The 20,012-nt window shown below is 38.9% G+C and overlaps 1 protein-coding gene across 1 annotated transcript in view; it reads left to right on the top strand.

Annotated features, from left to right (window-relative positions):
• The window catches only part of ANK3 (ankyrin 3), a 369,399-nt gene that overhangs the window by 234,752 nt on the left and 114,635 nt on the right, over positions 1-20,012 (top strand). The window contains exons 7-9 of the mRNA XM_034062680.1: positions 3,948-4,133; positions 5,923-6,021; positions 18,969-19,067. Of these exons, the coding sequence (XP_033918571.1) occupies positions 3,948-4,133; positions 5,923-6,021; positions 18,969-19,067 (384 nt within the window). The remainder of the gene's footprint in view (positions 1-3,947; positions 4,134-5,922; positions 6,022-18,968; positions 19,068-20,012) is intronic.

The raw sequence follows: 20,012 nt of genomic DNA, 5'->3' as shown, positions 1-20,012 counted from the left end.
GCATACCTACACTTTGGAGCCAGCTGTGGGATACCAGGGAAAACCCAGCGCTACTTCTTGGAGCATTTTCTGAACTGCTTTTATTGGCGTGTTGCTATCTTCTCTGTCACACCTTTTTATTCCATCTGGTACTGCACTGATAATTTCAAGCTGACAGAGAGATGAAAGTTCCCTGAACTTTCTAGAAGAACACTTATTTCTTGTTTTAAAGTAATTCTAGCTCAAAAAAAGGCAAGCTGGAAGGAAAAAAAGAATAGCAAATATATTAATAGTTGTAAATGTACTACTTTGAGATAGGTTTTCAGTCTGATGAATTTTCAGTTGCCTTAATTCCAAGATCTTGCTACCAAAAAAAAAAAAGATAATTCATTATGTGCGCTCTTTAATACATATTAAATTACAATTGTTCTATTTGAACTGTTGCCAAGAAGGAAATAATGCTTATTTGAAAAAATTCTACCTTTTGAAAAAAAAAGGAAAGAGAAGCAAAACTTGTTTATTGCATCACTCTACCTCTGTACCTCGTGGCATCCCTGTATAATGATGTATGTGTGTAATCTTTCTCTTCTGAAGTCAACACTGTAAAATCTTAACCATTAATTGATCAAAATTATGTTTTCAAAAATCACTAAAATTTAGTTATAACTGGAAGTGTGCATCAGAAATTACTTTCTGGAAATGCTTAAAAACATGAAAGCTGAGAAATACAAAAATTAAATATTTTAAATACGGAAAATCAATTCAAAGTTGTAGTTTCACAACATTTCCATTTCTTTATAAAAATTGGAAACAATGAAGTCATGTGGCCCCCACATATGTGTGGTAGATTCACACTTCTGAAAATATACATGATACTGCATGATTTTTCTGGGAAAAAAAGAAAAAAAAAACCCAAACAAAACATACCCAAAGGAAAAATAAAAAAATTGCATAGGTGCTTTCTTCTTTTGTTTGTTTTGGGGTTTTTTTTGTATTGTTTTTTCCCTGACCCTTGGATGTCACTGTAGATTGAGCTTTTCTCCAACTCAGCTTGATGATAAAATGTAAACTAATTTTATCCATGGAGAATTCCTTTGAAGGTACCAAACTACAAAACAGCATTACCTTTATTGACTTACTAGTTTGTGATAGTTTGTTATAGGTGCTTTCTTATTTTCTCTTGGTCCAAGTTTTCATGTAAATCTGATTTAACTTTAAAAGTGCAAAAAACTTTGTTATTAAAAAAGTGCCAGTTAGCTAAATATTCATTAAAAATAAAACTCTAATGAAGGTGTTTTAATGTAAATGAAATAGAACCAACTATTTTCTTCACAATGTTTTTAGTTTGTGGAGATTTTGTTTTGTTGTGTTTTTGTTGGTTTTTTTTACCTGGAGTAGGCTTTGCCTTATGTTTTGAAGTGCAGTTGCTAATTCTAGTACTGACATCAAGGTACTTGCTTGCAATTGCTTTTTGTGACTTGGCATCTCCAGAGAGCATGTAGTGAAAATGCATTCTTGTTGGTGTTATCCTTTGTTGCAGTTTGCTTGGCCTTGGTACTGTAATCTCTGCACACACTGAAACGATGGGCAGCTTTCATCAGAGTTAGGAAACAGGAGGTATAGTGGATGGCAGGTGTTCTGGAACCAAAATGAAGTGCTCTTTTCACCGTTTGTTCACTCCCTTTTCCATAAAGAAAAGGAGAAAATGCATTCCTAGGATATTTACATATATATATATGTACATTACTTTTAGCAGCATTTTTAGCAGATGAGAAAGACCAATGAGAACAGGCATTGCAGATAGCTAAATCACTTTTCTTTATGAACTCTTTTTGTGAACTAAATCAATCTTTCCTTGTGACAGCTACTGCTGTCTGCTGTATAAATAGACCCAGAAGCTAACATCTCAAGTCACTGAGGTGCAAGCTGTCGCACTCTGCGTTTTTTCAGGGAGAAGCCTCCGTTTCTGCAGGTACAGGGTAGCTATAATACCAGAGCCCTCTTGTGGGGGTGTTCATGGATTATATTGGCCTTTAGAGCCACACACCGTTTCTCACACCCCATGCCACTCTCTGCCTGCAGTCTGGGGCTATGTGGTTGTTTCACCCCAGGAAACACTCATGGCCTGGGGACCTCACAGCCCAGAGCCCTGCACTGCTACCGAAGGGTGGTGAGCCCGAGTCAAAGGGGAAGGTTGTGGTTAAATGAGTTTTTAAAAAATCATGGGGAAAGAAATAAATAAGTAAAAAAGGTTTTTAGGACCTGAGAATTTTCAGTGATTTTTTATTTATTTATTTTTTATTTTTTCCCCTCCAAAAGTTTTAAAAAATAATCATGCTTTATTTCAGAACTCCTATTTCCCCTCCTAAATTGAGTACCCTTTGTTTGGTAAGCCACAGAGAGAAATTCCTGATTAAAAACATTCTGTTAAGTTATTTTCAGGCTGAGAAAGTTGGGGCTGTTCATCCTGGAGAAGAGAAAGCTACATGGAGACATCATAATAGCCTGCCAGTATCTGAAGGGGGCCTGTAAGGATGCTGGGGAGGGACTCTTCATTAGGGACTGTAGTGGTAGGACACCGGGTAACAGGTTATAACTTAAACAGGGGAAGTTTAGATTGGATGTGGTTTGCCATTGGATGGGTTGCCCAGGGAAGTTGTGAGTGCTCCATCCCTGGTAGTGTTCAAGGCCAGGCTGTACAGAGCCTTGAGTGGCATGGTTTAGTGTGAGGTGTCCCTACCCAGGGAAGGGGGCTGGAATTAGAGTATCTTAAGGTCCTTTCCAGCCCTAACTGTTCTATGATTCTATGAAGTTCCAAAAGTCAAAAGGTTTACACTTGAACTCTGCAATTTTGACATAGGGTGAGGATCTGCATTATTCTGTGTCATTGCTGCACTTTTATTTTGCACTGATACAGTTTCACCGTGACAGCAGTAGTTGAAAACTCAAAGAAAGTGTTTATCACTGAACTGTAATGAAGTTTAGTAATATAAGCTTTGGATGTGTTGATCAAGAGTCAAATGTAGTAAATAAATATCCCAAATAGAGCAATTTGCATTTGTGACTTTCTGAGTGATTGATTCATGGGTATTTTCTTGGGCAAAGCTAAATGTGTTCCTGGATTGGAATGCTACTTCAGTGTTTGGGAAGGAGAGGAGTCTAAATGATAACTCTTTCATTCTTTGGTTTTCTAAAAATCCAAAAAAAATATAATTATAAAAACATCTCAGACTGTCCTTTTCATGTACTTGAGGAATCCACTCAGAAATCTGTTGAACAAAAACAGGTTTTTTCTTCTGCGCTACTTTGGCTATCTGCTAGTCTGAAAGGAAATAATTTCTACTTTTAAGAGGATTTTCCATCAGATCTATATAAATTTTCATAAAAGAAAGTTATAGTAAAATAATTGGTATATTGGGAGAATATGGTATTCATATTCAACTGTTATTAGGTTTCAAATCCACATATAAAATATATCAGAGGATAGAGCTGAAGTGTTGTGTTTGTTTTTTTTTTCCCTTAAAACCCATAGATTATAACCTGTAGCTGTGGGGGAAATGGGTAATAATTTATTATGGAGATATCATTAACAATTGTAATTTAAATATTTCAGCTTTTATCCATTTTTATACAATTATGCACTTTACTGTACACATACTTATTTAGGTAACTGTTAGTTCATGAGTAATTTCACACTTTTTTCTCAAGTCCCAGTCATTTTCATTTGCTTGTGTTTTATAATTTTATGCTTAAACCTGGAGTGACACAAAGGTGTTTTGAGCATTTGGGATCACAACCAGAATATTCACCAACAATTTACACCAATTTCAGTTTAGTTTGCACAATTTTCATTTCATGGTTGAATTTGAGCGAGTACTTTTACTAAGGCTGAGATTTTTACCCTTCCCCTTTCCATCCCCCTTGGAAAGCTTGGAACATGTGTTGAGAGTCACCATTGTATGTTGCAGGATGGTTTCACGCCTTTGGCAGTAGCTTTGCAGCAAGGTCATGACCAGGTGGTTTCACTGCTGCTTGAAAATGATACAAAGGGAAAGGTTCGTCTTCCTGCCCTTCACATCGCTGCTCGCAAGGACGATACGAAGGCAGCAGCTCTGCTCCTGCAGAACGACCACAATGCTGACGTGGAGTCAAAGGTCAGTTGTAAAAACAAAAAAGGTTTGATGTTATTAAGTGTTGACCACATATATTGCATTCTGTGAAGATCTCCCTTAGTGTGAAGTATTTTGCTGCAGTTACTCATGACTTTTCTCTTCTAATGTGTGATTGAGAATAACATTTCATTTGCTTCCTTTGCCCTTTCTCCCCTTTTGTTTAAATTGGGGTTAATTTCTCCTGTAGAAACTTTGCAGGTGGAACATAGTAAGCAAAATATTATCATAATTATTATCTTGAGAATGAAAACTACTGAAATGAAGACACTAGCATGTGATGTGCTATAGGTATTGTACTATTTGATTAGTTATTTTTGCAGTTGCTACTTTAAGAACTTTGGTAAACATGTAACAATTAACATTTAAAATACTCAATCATTCAGCTTCCATTCAGTCAAGCTTCCTTTGTGTGCAGATTGTGCTGTCATCTGAGCTGCTATGCCACATAGCAATCATGAAGCTTTTTGCCTCCATATCACCAGTGGTGAACTAACCGTTCATTTTTTCCCCCTCTTTGCTTCCAAATGTGTTAACCTAGATGATGGTGAATAGAACAACAGAGGTATATATAAATATATATATGCATCATCACTCCTCCATGACTTAGTGCTCCTGCATCATTTCTTCCTCCTCCTTTTTGCATCGCCTTTTATAGGATAGATACCTGCTTTAGATGAAATGAATTAGCATGTGCTAGAGAAGACTGTAGTTTAGACACCAGGGCTTTCTGCAGCTGAAACTAGTGTTGAAACATAAGAGTAAGCACTCTTGAGAACTAACTGCCGTCGTAAAAAAGCCATATTGTATGAGATGGAGTTTTCAGGGTTTCTTATGAAGCATATATTTATCAGTGTGTTAAGAGCTGCAGACAACCCTGTCCTGTTGTGCATCCAGGTACGATTGTAGGCTTCTGCATGACACTTACCTTGATGGTGTCAGCAAATAGAATGATCTGAGAGTGATTTTATACCTGCAAAACTCCCAAAGCAAGGCGGTGGCAGCTAGCATGGCTTGCTAACAATTTAGAAATGCATCTAGTTCCCATAAGGTTTCATATTTTGCAGGACTGATGGAATTGCTGCATGTTTTAGCCTTTTTTTAAACGGAAGTGAAACTACTTATATATGAAAATAAGTTGTTGAAGTAATTTTATCAGTAAGGCATCTTCTAATTAGGGTGGTAACTTGTGGTGTCTGAGCATAACCCAGTGTGATTGCCCACAGTGGGAGACTGATCTTCATGGTACTAACCCTTGGAAAAAAAGTCCATATTAATAATTAAAGTTGTCTTTGATGTTGTTTTCATTTGCATCTACTTTAGATTTATAATAACTGTTAGTAAGTGTAATTAAATTATTTGTATCTGAACTTCTGCAAAGAATCTCTAAGAGATTTGACTTGCAAGACTGACATAATGCCAGTAACAGCTAGATATTTCTGGTTAGAAATTAATGTCTTATAGAAGACAGATCATTGCTTTAATACTCAAATATTTTGTTGTTTTTTTTCCTGGAATAACTGAGTTTTATCCTATTTCTGGTCTTCTAGAATAATTATGTTAATTTTTTTCCTTCCTGCATAGCAATATGATTTTATTTAGACTCTTTCAGAATCTATAAATAAATGTCAGTGAGTGAAAACTAGTACATAATTGGAATGGTGACTTGCAGCATACTCCTATTACTAGCTTTTGTCAGTGATGTAATACAAATTTTGGAGCAGAAATGAGATATAAAACCCCAGTATCTATTGGTTTTCTTTTGTTTTTCCAGAGTGGGTTCACTCCTCTCCACATAGCCGCTCACTATGGAAACATCAATGTGGCTACATTGCTGTTGAATCGGGGTGCTGCTGTGGACTTCACGGCAAGGGTAGGTGTGAAGTCTTAGTTATGTTTAGCTTGCTTAATTATCACTCTGAAACACTCTTTTCCACAAAGGTGTGGAAAGGTACATTACTCTTGCCAGCCAAGGGGCCTGGCCTGACTCATCTTGTTCTGCTATCATACGGTGCAAAGGGAGTTTCCCTGAGCTGCTGAACTGAATCTGAGCTTTAATCCTCCAGTTGGAAAAGTTCTGTTCCTCTCATAGTTCCAGTGTTGCAAAAGCTAGGCTGGGATTCAGTGATATAAATGCTTCCACCTGTAGCTTTAACATATGGCAGGAGTGCTGTCCCTGACAAATTGTCCTCAATATGCAGTCTTTTCCAATGAACATAATGTGCAGGTGTACTGGTGAATAAAGCAGCTGTCCCTTCTATGCATATACGAGAGTCAGATAATATGTATTAATATGTATTCATTCTATGTATCATTGAAAGAAGCTCTGAGAAACTGGAGAGGTAAAAAAAGCAAATGAGGTATAGAAATAGAGGGGGGTTGATAATGGGAGCTGTATGGCAGAAACCATGCAAGAGTGGGAGAGCTAACACTTCTGACCCTGTAAGCTGTGCACAGAAGTCACGACACAGGCCACAGAGGGACAGAGTAGTTCCTCAGGTGTATGAAGAAATACTGGGAGCCAGGAGGGAAACGTTATGGTCTTTCCTGGTGCCTCCTTGGTTCACTCTGGCCTGGGTGGGGAGCAGCTGATGGGTGTCCTTAGCTGCATTGATTTGTTTGGGAAGTGGGTCCATCCTTCCACAGGCAGGAAGGATAAGCCTGGTGCCAGCAGGGCTTCATTTCAAAGCCTGGGACAAAGTTTGACTGCATCTGCTGTCATGGGTCGGGTCTGTTGGAAGACCATAGAAGAATATTGGAGTGAAGGAGTGTGGTCAGGCTTGGAAGGATGTGGGAACAACAAAATGTAAACAGAAGTGTAAAGGACAGAGAATGACAGAGGGAAGTTATATACCACTGAAAGGGCAAGAAAATAAAGAAATATATATGAACAAGGGTACAATAATATGAAGGGCAGGGAAAGAGATTGTGCAAGACTAGAGACAAAAGAAAAGCAAATGCAGAGGTAACACAAAATTTAATGAACTGGGATGGAGGGCTAGAGAGTGGTAGGGTAGAGAGGATATGGACAGAAAGCTGAGTAAGTGCCATGGAAGTATGCAGAGATTTAAGAAGGGAAAAGTAGAGAGAATAATTAGGTGCATACAGATAAATAGAAAAGGGGCTAACATTTAAAATAGATTAGTACTGGAAAATGCTGGAGATAGAGCTTTTTAAGGAAGTTTAAAAAAAATTGTTTGCTTCTTAGCTTCTTCAGTAATGGCTTGGACTGTATGAATAAGAAAATGCCTATGGAATTTCTGCTGACACACAGCCAGGAATGGTTGTCAGTACAGAAAGTATGCAACATAATGTGAAAATGTGTTGAAACTTGTACTAGAAAACAGGTCAAAGTTGGCTAAAGGTATTTCTTCTGTTGGTTTCTGCAGTAATCTACCAACTAAGAAAAGGGAGGACATGTTTGTAGTAGTTGTTCACAGGGTTATGTGTGTGATAAGGTTAAAAAAAACAAAAAAACAAAAAACAACCCCCCAAAAAAGCAAATGTGATTTCAGGTTATTCCATAGTACCAAACAAAACCCACCCCCAAAAACCCACCAAACAAAACAAAAAACCACAACAAAACAACCTGAGTCTGTGCAAGAATGTGACTCACCAAATCTTACCAAAAGAAAGCCAGGGAGGAGATGTGCTGGTGGTCCCTAGGACAATGAAGAGAAAAATTTAAGGGGGCAAGATGCATCCAAACTGAACACAAATACTAATGTAAGAGTAAATAGGTATAAAGTGGCCATAATTAATAACAAATGTTGTTTAGAATTTTAGATATTTACTATTAAGTATTCATAATTAATATTATTTAATAAGTGTTTAATAATTGATATTAAATATTAGTAATGAGATCCTGAAGCAGCCTTTCTATTAAAGTAGAAAAGGCAAAAGAAATCCCAATGTGTATTCAAGATAGTGTTTAATTATTAGGGGAATTATGGGGCATGGATAATTCAACAGCTCCTTTTTATTTATTTTCTTATAGAACTTGTCACATTCAGCACTTTCTCCCCCCCAAAAAAAACAACCAAGACATAAAACCCCAAAACAACTGAATATTTCTTTTTTAGAGATTGTTTGTAATTGTTAAGGTGAGTTGGTGCAGGATGTGATAGAGTGGGAATAGACACTTTGAACAAAGACAGACCCAAAATGTTGTCTTTAAAGTGTAGGTGGAAGTGCAGATCAGAAGTGTTGGTACTGGCCACTATTCATTCAACATAACATCATTCAGTAATTTATTAATGAAGATAAATTTCCAAAGCTAAAAGACACTGTTACAACTCATGATCCAGTACCTACTAATGCTGGTGAGAACAGTATTAGCAGATACTGGTTCAAGCTGATAGCTCAGTATCAAAGGTAAGCATCAACTCTCCTGTATCCCCCAGAAACTAAGTTTTCCAAATCACATTCATCACTCATGCTATTGACAAGAGAGGGGCCCTAGGTTAGATCCATATGAAGTTCACAACCTTATAATAGATTTGGGGGTTAAAGGTTTCTGGGAAGCACACTTTGCTTTCACTAGTAACATTGACCTCTTATTCTCAAGTCCTTAAACTGACCAGATTAGAAAATTAAGGCATTTCAAATTGTCACAAGCTTTGGTATTTGTATTCGATAGACTAATCACAGGAGCAAGGAAGATGAGTGTGGCTTTGGGTCACTCTTTTCCACTCAGAACCAAGATTAGGAATTAGCACTGCTATTACATCAGCAATTAGCAGCATTTAGTACCAGTACCACTAAGCATCATCTGCTTATTTTAATCAAATAATATATTTTAGGTTCTGGATTGGGGCACTGGTTGAGAGCACAACCAAAGTAATAAGACCATCCTCCCCTTTTCCTCAATATCTGGAAATTCCAGGTTCTCCCTCCCTGAGACAAAAGGCAGCCTGCTGAGACAGCGAGGGAAGAGCAGATACAATGGCATCAGCCTGAAACAGCAGTGGGCTGATGCTGTGACTCGGAGCACTGAACGGTTTGTTTGTGCTTGTGATAGCTGGGTCGGGCATCCAGGGACCACATCTCTTATAGAGCAGTACATCTCTACTGTATAGTGGTTGTAAATATAGAAAAAGTAGCAGTGACATAAGGAGTTGTAGCATAAATAACAATAATATGGGGTTGAATTTTGTTCTTTAGTGCTTATCAGATGGCAGGTAATGAAAGTGATTTACAGAAAGATGAATTAGATTCTGGTAGAGAAGTGAATTTGTAGGCAAAGAGAGCACCAGTATAAGTTGTGTGTAAAGTACAATTATCAACACCAAGTAACAGAGCTCTTGCTTGATTCTTGATTCCTCAAAATGCAAACCAGGTAGAGGTACTACCCATACTACTAGAACAGGTCCTAAAAATTACCAACAGATACAGATTCATGGACCACTGCCACCTCATTGCCTCTTGTTTTAATTTCTGCAAACAATATCCAGGATGTGCTCTCTCCCTTCTGGAAAAAGGGTCCTTGTTTGAGTTGTCAACAATTTATGACAAGCAGCAGAGAAAAGAGATGGAAGGGCTGTAACCCAACTAAAACATACTACATGTGTGTACTGCAGCTTTCAGAAGTACAAAGAGCAAACTTCAGGATGGGGGTGTCAAATGTACTTTGTGCTTTTGCAAACCACCAACCATTTTTCCTTTGTTCTTGTTAAATGAATATGAATCAACACTATTTGTTTATGTCTCAATTTATGATTAAACTATTTAGGCAAATGTCAGTTCTGTGGAGAGATTTCAACAAGAGCAGAAGATTATAGTAACAGAAGATACTTGTGTGGAAGGGACAACTTGTAGACCTGTGAGAGGCCAGGATAAACCACCAGCTCCCACCATCAGTGCAGTGAACGTGGGGAAAGGTGGACAAAATGTGAATGGATGTGTAGGATGAAGACAAAACTCTAGGCTTTAAGGACAAAGGCAAGTGTGATGAAAAGAGGAGCTGGGGAAAAGACCTAAGAAAAAGGAGGACAGACTTGAGGCAAAGGAGATCTCTTCAGCTGCTGTGTTTTCAGTGCATTTCTGAGAGGCCTGAGGGAAGAAGGTGCTCCCAACAAGGAAGGCAGGAAAAGACATAAGCTTGATGGTGGCTTTCAGTATGTGGGGAGGAGGTGAGCAGTGGTGCTGTACTGCAAGTAAATGATGTCCCCAGAGAGATGCAGTAGCAGCTGCTACCCTTACCCCCATTGGTATACACCTGCCTGCCTCTCAGCTATCATATACTCACTTGTTCCCTTCTTTCACTGCATGTAAGAAAAATAGGCATAGGTCCAGGAGCTCTTGCAGGTGTTACAGTGCCTGCCAGCCTGTGTGCTTGCTGACCTTGGAGGCTGGTAGGGTTGGAAATATACCTGCATTCGGTTTGTGCTCTTCTAGCCCAGTGACTGATTTCATGTCAGCTCTTCTACTGAATCTCATTAGTGCTTATTGTCTGTGCTTTCTTCTCTAGCCCTGCTGCAGGTGCAGAGAAGATGATATAATGTAGAAAGTGCCATGTGGGATGAATGGAGATCATTTCAGTATATTGGCTTATGGTGCCACTGATTCTACCTGTTTTCAGGGAGGCAGGTCCAAAACCTTCATAACTTGCGTCCAAATGAAACAAAATCTCCTATTGGGCTGGATGAGTGCCATTTTCTAACAAAGGAAAAATACTCATTCCAAATTGCTTGATTTCTTGGGCTCAAACTTGGCAATAAACCTGCCACAGTTACTGGCAGGATATGCACTGTATAAGTAACAGGCATTTAATTCTATACATCATCTTTGTTTGTTTTTCACACATTTTCACGTGTGTGCCTATGCTTTTCTGAAACCAGTCAAAGCTAAAGAAATCCCTTAATTGCATCACCGTATTTCCCTTTTACTTAACTGGGAGGCAATCACATATGGACTAGAGAAGTGGAGGAAGAGAATAAAGGGTAACTGAGGGTGAAGTAAGTCTCCTTTCTTAGCCAAACTGTGACAAGTACATGCAGTCACTACCTGGGTTTTGAAGGATCCCAACAATTTCAGGTACCATTCTCTTAGCTGGCAATGGCACCTGACATTGGAAAGGAGTGGACAAATCCTAGTTACAAACTGACAGAAGGCCAAAGACCTTTAAGTCAATCTATTTAATAATTTTTTCAACACAAAAAATTGTTATTTTAATAAAAATATTGTTCATTAGCCCTCGAATCAAACTGTACCTGGTCCATTACCTAGAGTTTCAATACATTTGCTGTCTGCTTCCCATCTTCTGTAATTGTTAACCTAGTGATTAGTATGAGAAGTGAAATCTACCAAGTGGGCTCTCCTGTTTCAGGTTTCCAGTTAGAGATCTGTTGCTGGCATACAGTGACCATATAGTGAAAACTGCTGTGCTTCCGTCTTAGCTGCTGCTTCTGGAGTTGGATGCTATTGCACGGGCTTCATGCCATGCACTTGACTTTCTTTACCAGAATCAGGTCATCTTCAGTCTAAGGGTGGATGGGTGGGATGCTGAAGAAAAAGGACAGGTCACAAAAGAATTTCTTCTTTATCTCTACTGATCCCTTCAAATATGGTCTGGACTGCCTTGCACTTTAATATCTAGGACTTGGAAAGGTGTATCCACATACATGCTAAAGCAAGTAACAGTCATTGCAAGCAACAGTTTCCCTAGCAGTCTGATTATACCTATGGTATCCTGTGCAAGAAGGCTTTTTTTGCTGTAAATAAGGCCCCCACAGATTGTCTGCCCTTTCCCATTCAGGCCTTGCTTGGGTATCTCTGAGCAGTGCACACTGAGCAGCTTTATCTGCTGCAGTTCCCAGTCAGCTGCGATGGAGATGTGTCCAGATTGCCCTGTGTTAATTCAGCAACAGGAATGTGCAAAGCACTGATTCTCTGAGGCTGCTATGAAGACCAGGAAGTTGAGAAAGGTGCTTTGAATAAACTGTATTTTCTGTGAATTATGGTTAGGAAAAAGCTGTTTTGGGGAGGAGGGGGTAGGGTGGGGATCACAGTGTCTTCAGATACCATTCTTCTGTCTGAGATTATCTACCAGTGGAAAGATCTGCCTAGCCCAGGTTAGGAAATGCCTCTGAAGCTCCATCTGTCTCTGAGGAGAAAGGTGATTAGAAAGGAAGAAACAAATTGTTCTCTGCTGGTTCCAGAGCAACAGCTGAAAGAAACATCTGTAACCCCCCCACCCTCTTTGTACTTGAGCAAGTCAGAAGTTTCAGGCAGGAAGGGAATCCTCTACATGAAGCTGACCTCTGCCCATATCTTTCTTGCCAAAGCAAGTGGTAGTTAGTCACTGTGCCATAAAACTTCATCCAACCCCCTGAACAGCCTTCCTGATACACAGTGCTCCTTACTCTAGAGGAGATCTCAGTTCCACTGGGAGTGGGCTGTGCCTGCAGAAAGTTTGCTTACTGGAAGGTTGAAAAAGGATTTGGTAATTTTGAGAGGGTGGTGTGAGGACAACATGCATTAATAATGGCCCTGAGGTGGAGGAGCAGAGCACCATTAGCCCATCAAAAGCAGTAGGCAATATGTAAGTGACAGTAACATAAAAGAAAAAGCTCTTTTTATTTCCCTAGTTGTAGTTTGCCATTACAGCTCATTGCTATCCTCTTTCTTCTTTTCATAAAGGATTCATTTTATATATCTCAGGCCTGAAGAAAGATAAGTAAGTCCACAAGAGCCAAATTAGCACAAAATAGGACTTACTAACATTAAGTAGAGAAGAAAAAGTTGAAAAACTATGTACTGTTGTAAGGCTTCCTGGAAAGCACCTGACCGTGTGTTTGTACCTATAATTTTTTTAATTTCTGAAAGTCTTATCCAAGTCTCGGTGATCCCAGTAACTGCTATGTAAGACTTTGCAGGGGCTCTGCTGTGTTATAGCTCCAATTCTGAACTGCAGAAAAATACAGGAGAGGATACTGAGTGTTTTCATATATAGCATCTTGATGTAGCAGCACTGTTGCATATGACAATCTTTATGTGCAAAGCATAATCTTCCTATACCTCCAGGAACTGGTAATATTGGTAATATACATGCAGTGTTGTTGGTGACAATTCTAGTGTATGACAACCAACAACCAACATTATGCTCTTTCCTTAAAAACCCCTAATGATAGAGGGATTTTCCAGACTGTACAGGAAATTTATTCTTTAGCAGTCTGGCTATTTTCAGCTTCTGTTTTATTCACCCATACCTTGTCAATATTGAGCTCTTCCCAGTGTCTGCTTTCACTTGAGAACCAAGAAGGACGATATTACTAAATTCTAAGTGAATCTGAAAATCTAATTTCTGTAAAAAAAATATAGTTTGGGTTTTGGTTTGGTTTGGTTACTAATCAAATAAAGTGATTTATTTCTGATTAAAACTACAATCCACCAGGTGGCTGGGAGGAGATCTCAGAGGTGGAAATAAGTTCTCACATTGGTAGCAAGGAGAAATATGAAGTCCCCATAATGCTGACAGCAAGTGTTCTCATTGCTGGATCTACAGACCTGCCAGTCATAGAATCATAGAATGGTTTGGGTTGGAAGGAACCTGAAAGATTATTTCGTTCCAACCCCCTGCCATGGGCAGGGACACCTTCAAGTAGACCAGGCTGCTCAAGGCCTCATCCAACCTGGCCTTGAACATTTCCAGGGATGTGGCATCCACAGTTTCTCTGGCCCGCCTGTAGCAGTGCCTCACCACCTCGTAGTAAAGAATTCCTTCCTAATGTCTAATTTAAATCTATCTGCTTTCAGCTTAAAACCTTTCCCCCATGAACTAGTCCTACATGCCCTTGTAAAAAGTCCTTCACCAACTTTCTTGTAGTCCCTCTTTAGGTACTGGAAGCTGCTCTAAGATCTCCCCAAAGCTTTCTCTTCTCCAGGCTGAATAACCCCAGGTTTCTCAGCCTGTCTTCATAGGAGAGGTGCTCCAGCCCTCTGATCATCCTCGTGGCCCTTGTCTGGACTTGCTTCAACAAGCCCACGTCCTTCTTATGTTGAGGACACCAGAACTGCACACAATACTCCAAGTGAGGTCTCAGGAGAGCAGAGTAGAGGGGCAGGATCACCTCCTTCGACCTGCTGGTCATGCTCCTTTTGATGCAGCCCAGAATACGGTTGGCTTTCTGGGCTGAGAGTGCACACTGAAACCAGCTCATGTTGAGCTTCTCATGAACCAACGTCTCCATTCCATTCTCCTCAGGGCTGCTCTCAATCCATTCTCCACTCCGCCTGTATTTGTGCTTGGGATTGCCCTGACCCAGGTGCAGGACCTTGCACTTCACCTTGTGGAGCTTTGAGGTTTGCACAGGCCCACCTCTTCAGTCTGCAATCAAACCGATGTCAGTCAGCATTTAAAACAATGCAGCACATGACTAGGAAGGTTTTACCCCTTGTTTTTTTATGCTATTTTTTAAAGGTAGACTTCAGAACCCACTTACTGTAAGTGCAAACATTTACTTTTCTTCTTACTACCATCATTATGCTTGTAAACTCAGACTGTCCGATGGGAGAGAGATGCAGTCCCCTTGGGCAGCACAGCATACCGGAAACCAGGGGCAATTATTATCAATGTGTTAAAATGAAACTTAAAAGATGTACTGTGTTTAACTTTATAGCTTTTTGTCTATCTTGTAATAGTAAGGAGTAATTCTGACTACTGTTGTGAACTATGATTGATAATGCCTTGTGTCAAAGGGAAGCTGATCTTATTTCAGATGGGTGGCTTATTGCTTTTTGAATTTTCTTGAGAAGCTGTAGATAGAGAGCGGCAGCTGAAAGAGCTTAGTGTTTCCTCTGATCAAGGAATAGCAAAGCCACTGAATATAAAAGCAGGGCACTATTCACTCGTCATATTTTTGGATGGTGTGAGACTCCAAAGGAAGGCATGGACCCTGTGTGAGAGGGTGATGGCTGCAGCAGACAAAGAATACAGATAAAGGTAAAACAGCCATCCACAATGTTGTGAGGAATAGGAAAAAAAACCCCAAAACCCTGCATCTATCTAATTTGTCACACTTTGAGCTATATAAAGCTTCAGAGTACTTAAAGTCATATACCCCAGGAAATCTGCCAAGAGGGAGAGGAAAGGCTACATGCTGGTTCATAGTCCTATGAGCATTTATTGCATAGTTTTAGGTTTCTAGTCTCACAAGTTAGGTCTCATATTCTGTGTAGAATTTGTTAACTCTCAAGTTGAATAGCAAGTCAGATCTTATTGTTGAGGGATCTACCTGAGACATTATCCAGCATTTGTTATTTCAACAGTGAAGGCAAGAAGCATTCCAACAGACATTCTGCATCTGAACCTCATATTTTAATGACAACTTTTTGAAGGCATTTCAGCTTTGTTACTGCAGGGAAACATCTTCAAAAGTTTCCTGATTTACCATTCTATCTTAAGAACAAAGGGAGAAATTTATAGAAGATCAAACAGATAAAAATAGACTGAGAAGACAGCAGATGCTGTTGATTTACTGAAGAATTCAGAACCTTATATTTGGCAGCTATATTGTTTACTGATACCACAGTTTTAGTGTTAATAACCTACATGCATGCTGCACATATTATGAAGCTTTTTTTTTTACTTCTGGTATCTTGTGACATGTACAAACAAGTTGATTTTGAATTGCTTGCTTTACATTTTGTCATCAGAAATACTAATGATGATGTCTGAGATTCATTCACTTCTCAGTTCACATTCTTATTTGTCAGATAAGAAATGGGAAGGGGACATATACATAATATGTTTAGGTATAATTCTTTAAGCTTTGGCACAACACAGTATTAACCAAAGGCAAGTTGCTTGCCCTAAACTTCAGTGTACAGTTATTCAAGCATTCACATAATGCATCTCTTCATCTGCATGGAGTCAGAATTCTCAGTCTGTGGAATTATTACTTCATATTGTTTCCTACCAGTAAAAGCTCAAATAGCTAAATGGCAAAATTCAGTTTCTGTTCGTTTCCCAACAGTATTTTCCTGAGCTGTTAGGGCTTAAAAAGGCTAAAACACACTTTTTCTTCTTTATCTCTTAATCCTTTTTTATGAACTCTCTGAATAGGTTAGTAGAGTACAGTGAAAAATGCATCCTCCTTCCCAGAGTGTTGCAGTGCTCTTTTCCAAGGAAAGGGGAGGTGAGTGTGATCACCCAGGACAGGTATTTCACTGAGAATATAGGGTTTCATTTGCTTGATTTCTCTTGTTCAGTTTATTATTTCAGGGTAGTTGTGTTTGGTTGTTTTTTCCTAACAAACTGTCGAATGAGTGATCACATCCTTTGTCCCTTTATCTCTTCCTAATATAAATTTACTACCTATTTTCAACCAAATGTAACTTAAGGCTTCAGGATCCTAGAGACATTAAAGTTACGTGTTTTTCATAAAGACAGGTGATCAAATAGAGGAAAGATGGATTGGTAGCTCTCCATCTTGCAGAAGTGTGCTTAGTCTTTATTTGATGCTGGAGAATTTCCCTACATTGCCAGCCAAGGTGCTTGCCCCTCTCAGAAGCCGAGAGAGAATGACACTGTCCTGATAGTTTCAGTACTAACCAGAAATATGAAGGCCATTTGAACAGGACTTCTTTTTAAACATGAAAGTGATATTTTAATTTTCAAACACACAACCTGCCTTTGCAAGCAAACAGTGTGACTTAAACTTCACTGCGAAGTGGAAGTCATCTCTTTTGGAGTTGAGGTATCTGTCTGCCAGCACTCATCCATCTACTCTAAAATTAAGACTCATTAATTTAAGGCAACAGAAGCTTTGAACAATTGGGCTGGCAAAGAATTAGATCCAAAGTGCACATTCTTATGCACTTATATCCTCCCTGGTGCTGTACTGGATTGATCTTGCTTAGTGTCAAGACGAATGAGAACCAGACTTTTAATATGTATTTGTTCAACCTTTTGTAATTCTGTCCTTTCCTCTTCCATTTCTTTATTGATGGTTAGAAAAGGCACTTCTTGTCTGTGTGCGATATAGTAATTTATTAGTTCTAAATTATTTTGATGTATTAAGGGAGCCCTAAAGTCTATTAGACTGAATTAATCTCTTTGGTGGAATAAGGTGATCCTCCAGACTGAAATACCTGCAGTATCCTTTACTTGAAGATGTGGAAGTTATTTCCTTTATCATATTTTCTCAGTAAACTAGAATTAATCTCTCTGTTCCTCTGACCTCAGCAACATCTTTCCTCCTGAGAATAGAGGAAAAGCAGAAAGTATCTCCTCATAATTGTTTTTTTTCCTCTCTTTTTCTGTCCTATTTGTGGCTTATACAGTAATATATTGACCCCATATTATATCTAGTGTCAACTCCCAGTCAAATCGAATTAACTCCTTATTTCAAAATCAACACACAACTTATAAGTTAAGCGTTCACATAGTTTTACACCCCTGGAAGGATGAGGCTTAGCATACTTTTTGTTTAATGTACTAAGCATCTTTTTGTTTTACCTCATTTTTTGAGGAAATGAAAAGCTATCCTGAAACAGTAGTTGCTTTGGAGCTGTAATGATCATTAATAGTGGAGAAAGAAGCTCTGTCATTTCATCTTGCTAAAATGTATTTTACGCCTGTGATAATATTAATTAGTACTTCCTAGTAGCTGAGAGCTTCATAGTGAAATTTTGTGTAAATGAAAATGTAGCATACTGGATTAGGTGCTCAGCATTATTATTAGGCTCTGAGTCAACTTGTCCCATCTGAGGGGGATCTTTTATCACTGCTGGTTTTCTGTCACTCCACTCACATGCAGTTTTGAGGAAGCATTGTTAACAGTCTGTTGGCCTGGTAAGATGTTTGCACTGCTCTCCAGCTATTCAAGGGCATGGATGCCTTTCTGATTCAGTCAGCCATAGGACACATGCTCACTAAAATCTACTGCTTTCTGCTCAGCCACGGGGAAGCTGGTTTTATGCAGACAGCTGTATGCCTGTTCCTGAATACACAGAAATGAGTTCTTTAAAATTATGTTTGTCTACATACAGTAGCCGCATGCTCTATTTATATCCTTTTTATTTTTACTTGGCTCAGTATGATCAAATATATACAGGATGAGCCTTCATACACCATAAGATAAAGGATTCATCAGAGCATGAAGAAATATCCTAGCTACATCTTGTTAAAACAGTGTGTTTGAGTGTGCACATGCTGGTTATGTAACTGTCCTTGATGTGTGGCATCGCTGCATGCTGATGGCCTGCCAGGCACTGCATATACACATCTTTGCAGTCTCACTTCAAGTACAGTATTACGTCAATTAGGGGAAAAAGTTCATTAGACAAAATTAGTGATGTAACTGAAATGAAGGTGATTAAAAGGGTTTCAGAGTTTGCTGATGATGTTCAGAAATAAATAGCATTGGCATCATATCACTTTTGAATTAGACCTACAGATGTAATGGTTTTGTTTCTTTTCCCTGGCTCCTATAAGGCAAATGAAATTCTGAGTTATGAATCCCTATTGTAACATGCTCAGAAACAACCATATCTGAATTAAACTCCTAGGGTTTAGTCAGTAAAAATGCATAAATGTAACCCTTATACAAAAGCTGAAAACTGAGGCACAGTCATGTCTTCTTGTAATTCCAACCACAACTTGATTGTTTGTCTTCATAATAGGTATGTCAAGGTATCAGGCCAGGAATTCACATATGTGGATTAACACCACTTCCCTTTGCTTTCATGCTCCCAGGGAAACAAAAATGTGTTATGCTTTAACAAATCGGGCATAATTTATTCTCTGAGCAAACTGATCATGGAGTTCATGATAGAAAGATAAATGGATATTTACTTACATGTTTTTTTCTTCCACAGAATGATATCACACCTTTGCATGTTGCATCGAAGAGGGGAAATGCAAATATGGTCAAACTCCTACTTGATCGAGGAGCTAAAATTGATGCCAAAACAAGGGTAAGCTTAAGTGTGAATGCTGTGAGTGACTGTGGAACTCTTGTCCCTGACTTGTTAGTTGCTGTACAGCTTAAATCATTCATCTTCCTGGCAGGCTACCATAGCTGTAATGCATTTCTTTTTTATAAAATGGTTGCAGTAGGATGCTAGGAATTTACATCTCTCAAAGCAATGTGTGAAATAACCATGTATGGCAAAGTTCAGAACCAACAATTTTCCATGTTCTCTGTAGAACATTTCATTAGGAGCTACTTCAAGGTACTTGGGGATAGAGGTACAGGAAAATACTGGAAGACAAGAATTCGATTCAGATATTTCAGAATTTGAATGCTAAAAGCATAACTTTGAACTGCAGTGTGTTTGCCTTTTGTTATCCACATGGCAGTGTCACAGAGCACAGTGTTGCTGATGAGTTTCATGCAGCTCAGCCTTTCTCTGAGTGCTCAGGTGCTGGCTCGGATTTGTCAGCAAATGTGCCAGGTGTAGTGATGGTTTCTATCAGGTTGACACCTAATTCTATCCACTGAGTGACTTAGAATTTCTATGTATGTGGTTATATCTAATTGCAGTAGTTAAAACCCAATCAAAACAGTTTATGGGTGTTTTATTTGCTTACACAGTGGCAAAAGGAGAAGGAAAAAGTTCAAATATTTGGAAGTAAAGACAGAACCAGTGTCACTGTGGGCTGTCATGGCAATCTTTGCAACAGGCTCCAGTGCCCATGAGATAACCTGCAAGAGCTGTACCTGTAGTTTTTTGACAATTATAGTTTTTGTGAATTAACTTATCATCTAACCATCTTTCATTTTTTTAGACTTCCACCAGAATAATTCTAAACAACTCAAAGGAATAACCTGAAAACATTTTTTCCTACAGCTATTACTGTATCCACAGGTTTCTGTTTGCTTTTCCACTGTTTCAGCAGTCTCTGAGATTTCCTGCAGT

This window comes from Melopsittacus undulatus, chromosome 4 (assembly GCF_012275295.1).
Source record: "Melopsittacus undulatus isolate bMelUnd1 chromosome 4, bMelUnd1.mat.Z, whole genome shotgun sequence".
NCBI lineage: Eukaryota > Metazoa > Chordata > Aves > Psittaciformes > Psittaculidae > Melopsittacus > Melopsittacus undulatus.
This window is presented reverse-complemented; position numbering and strand designations above follow the sequence as displayed.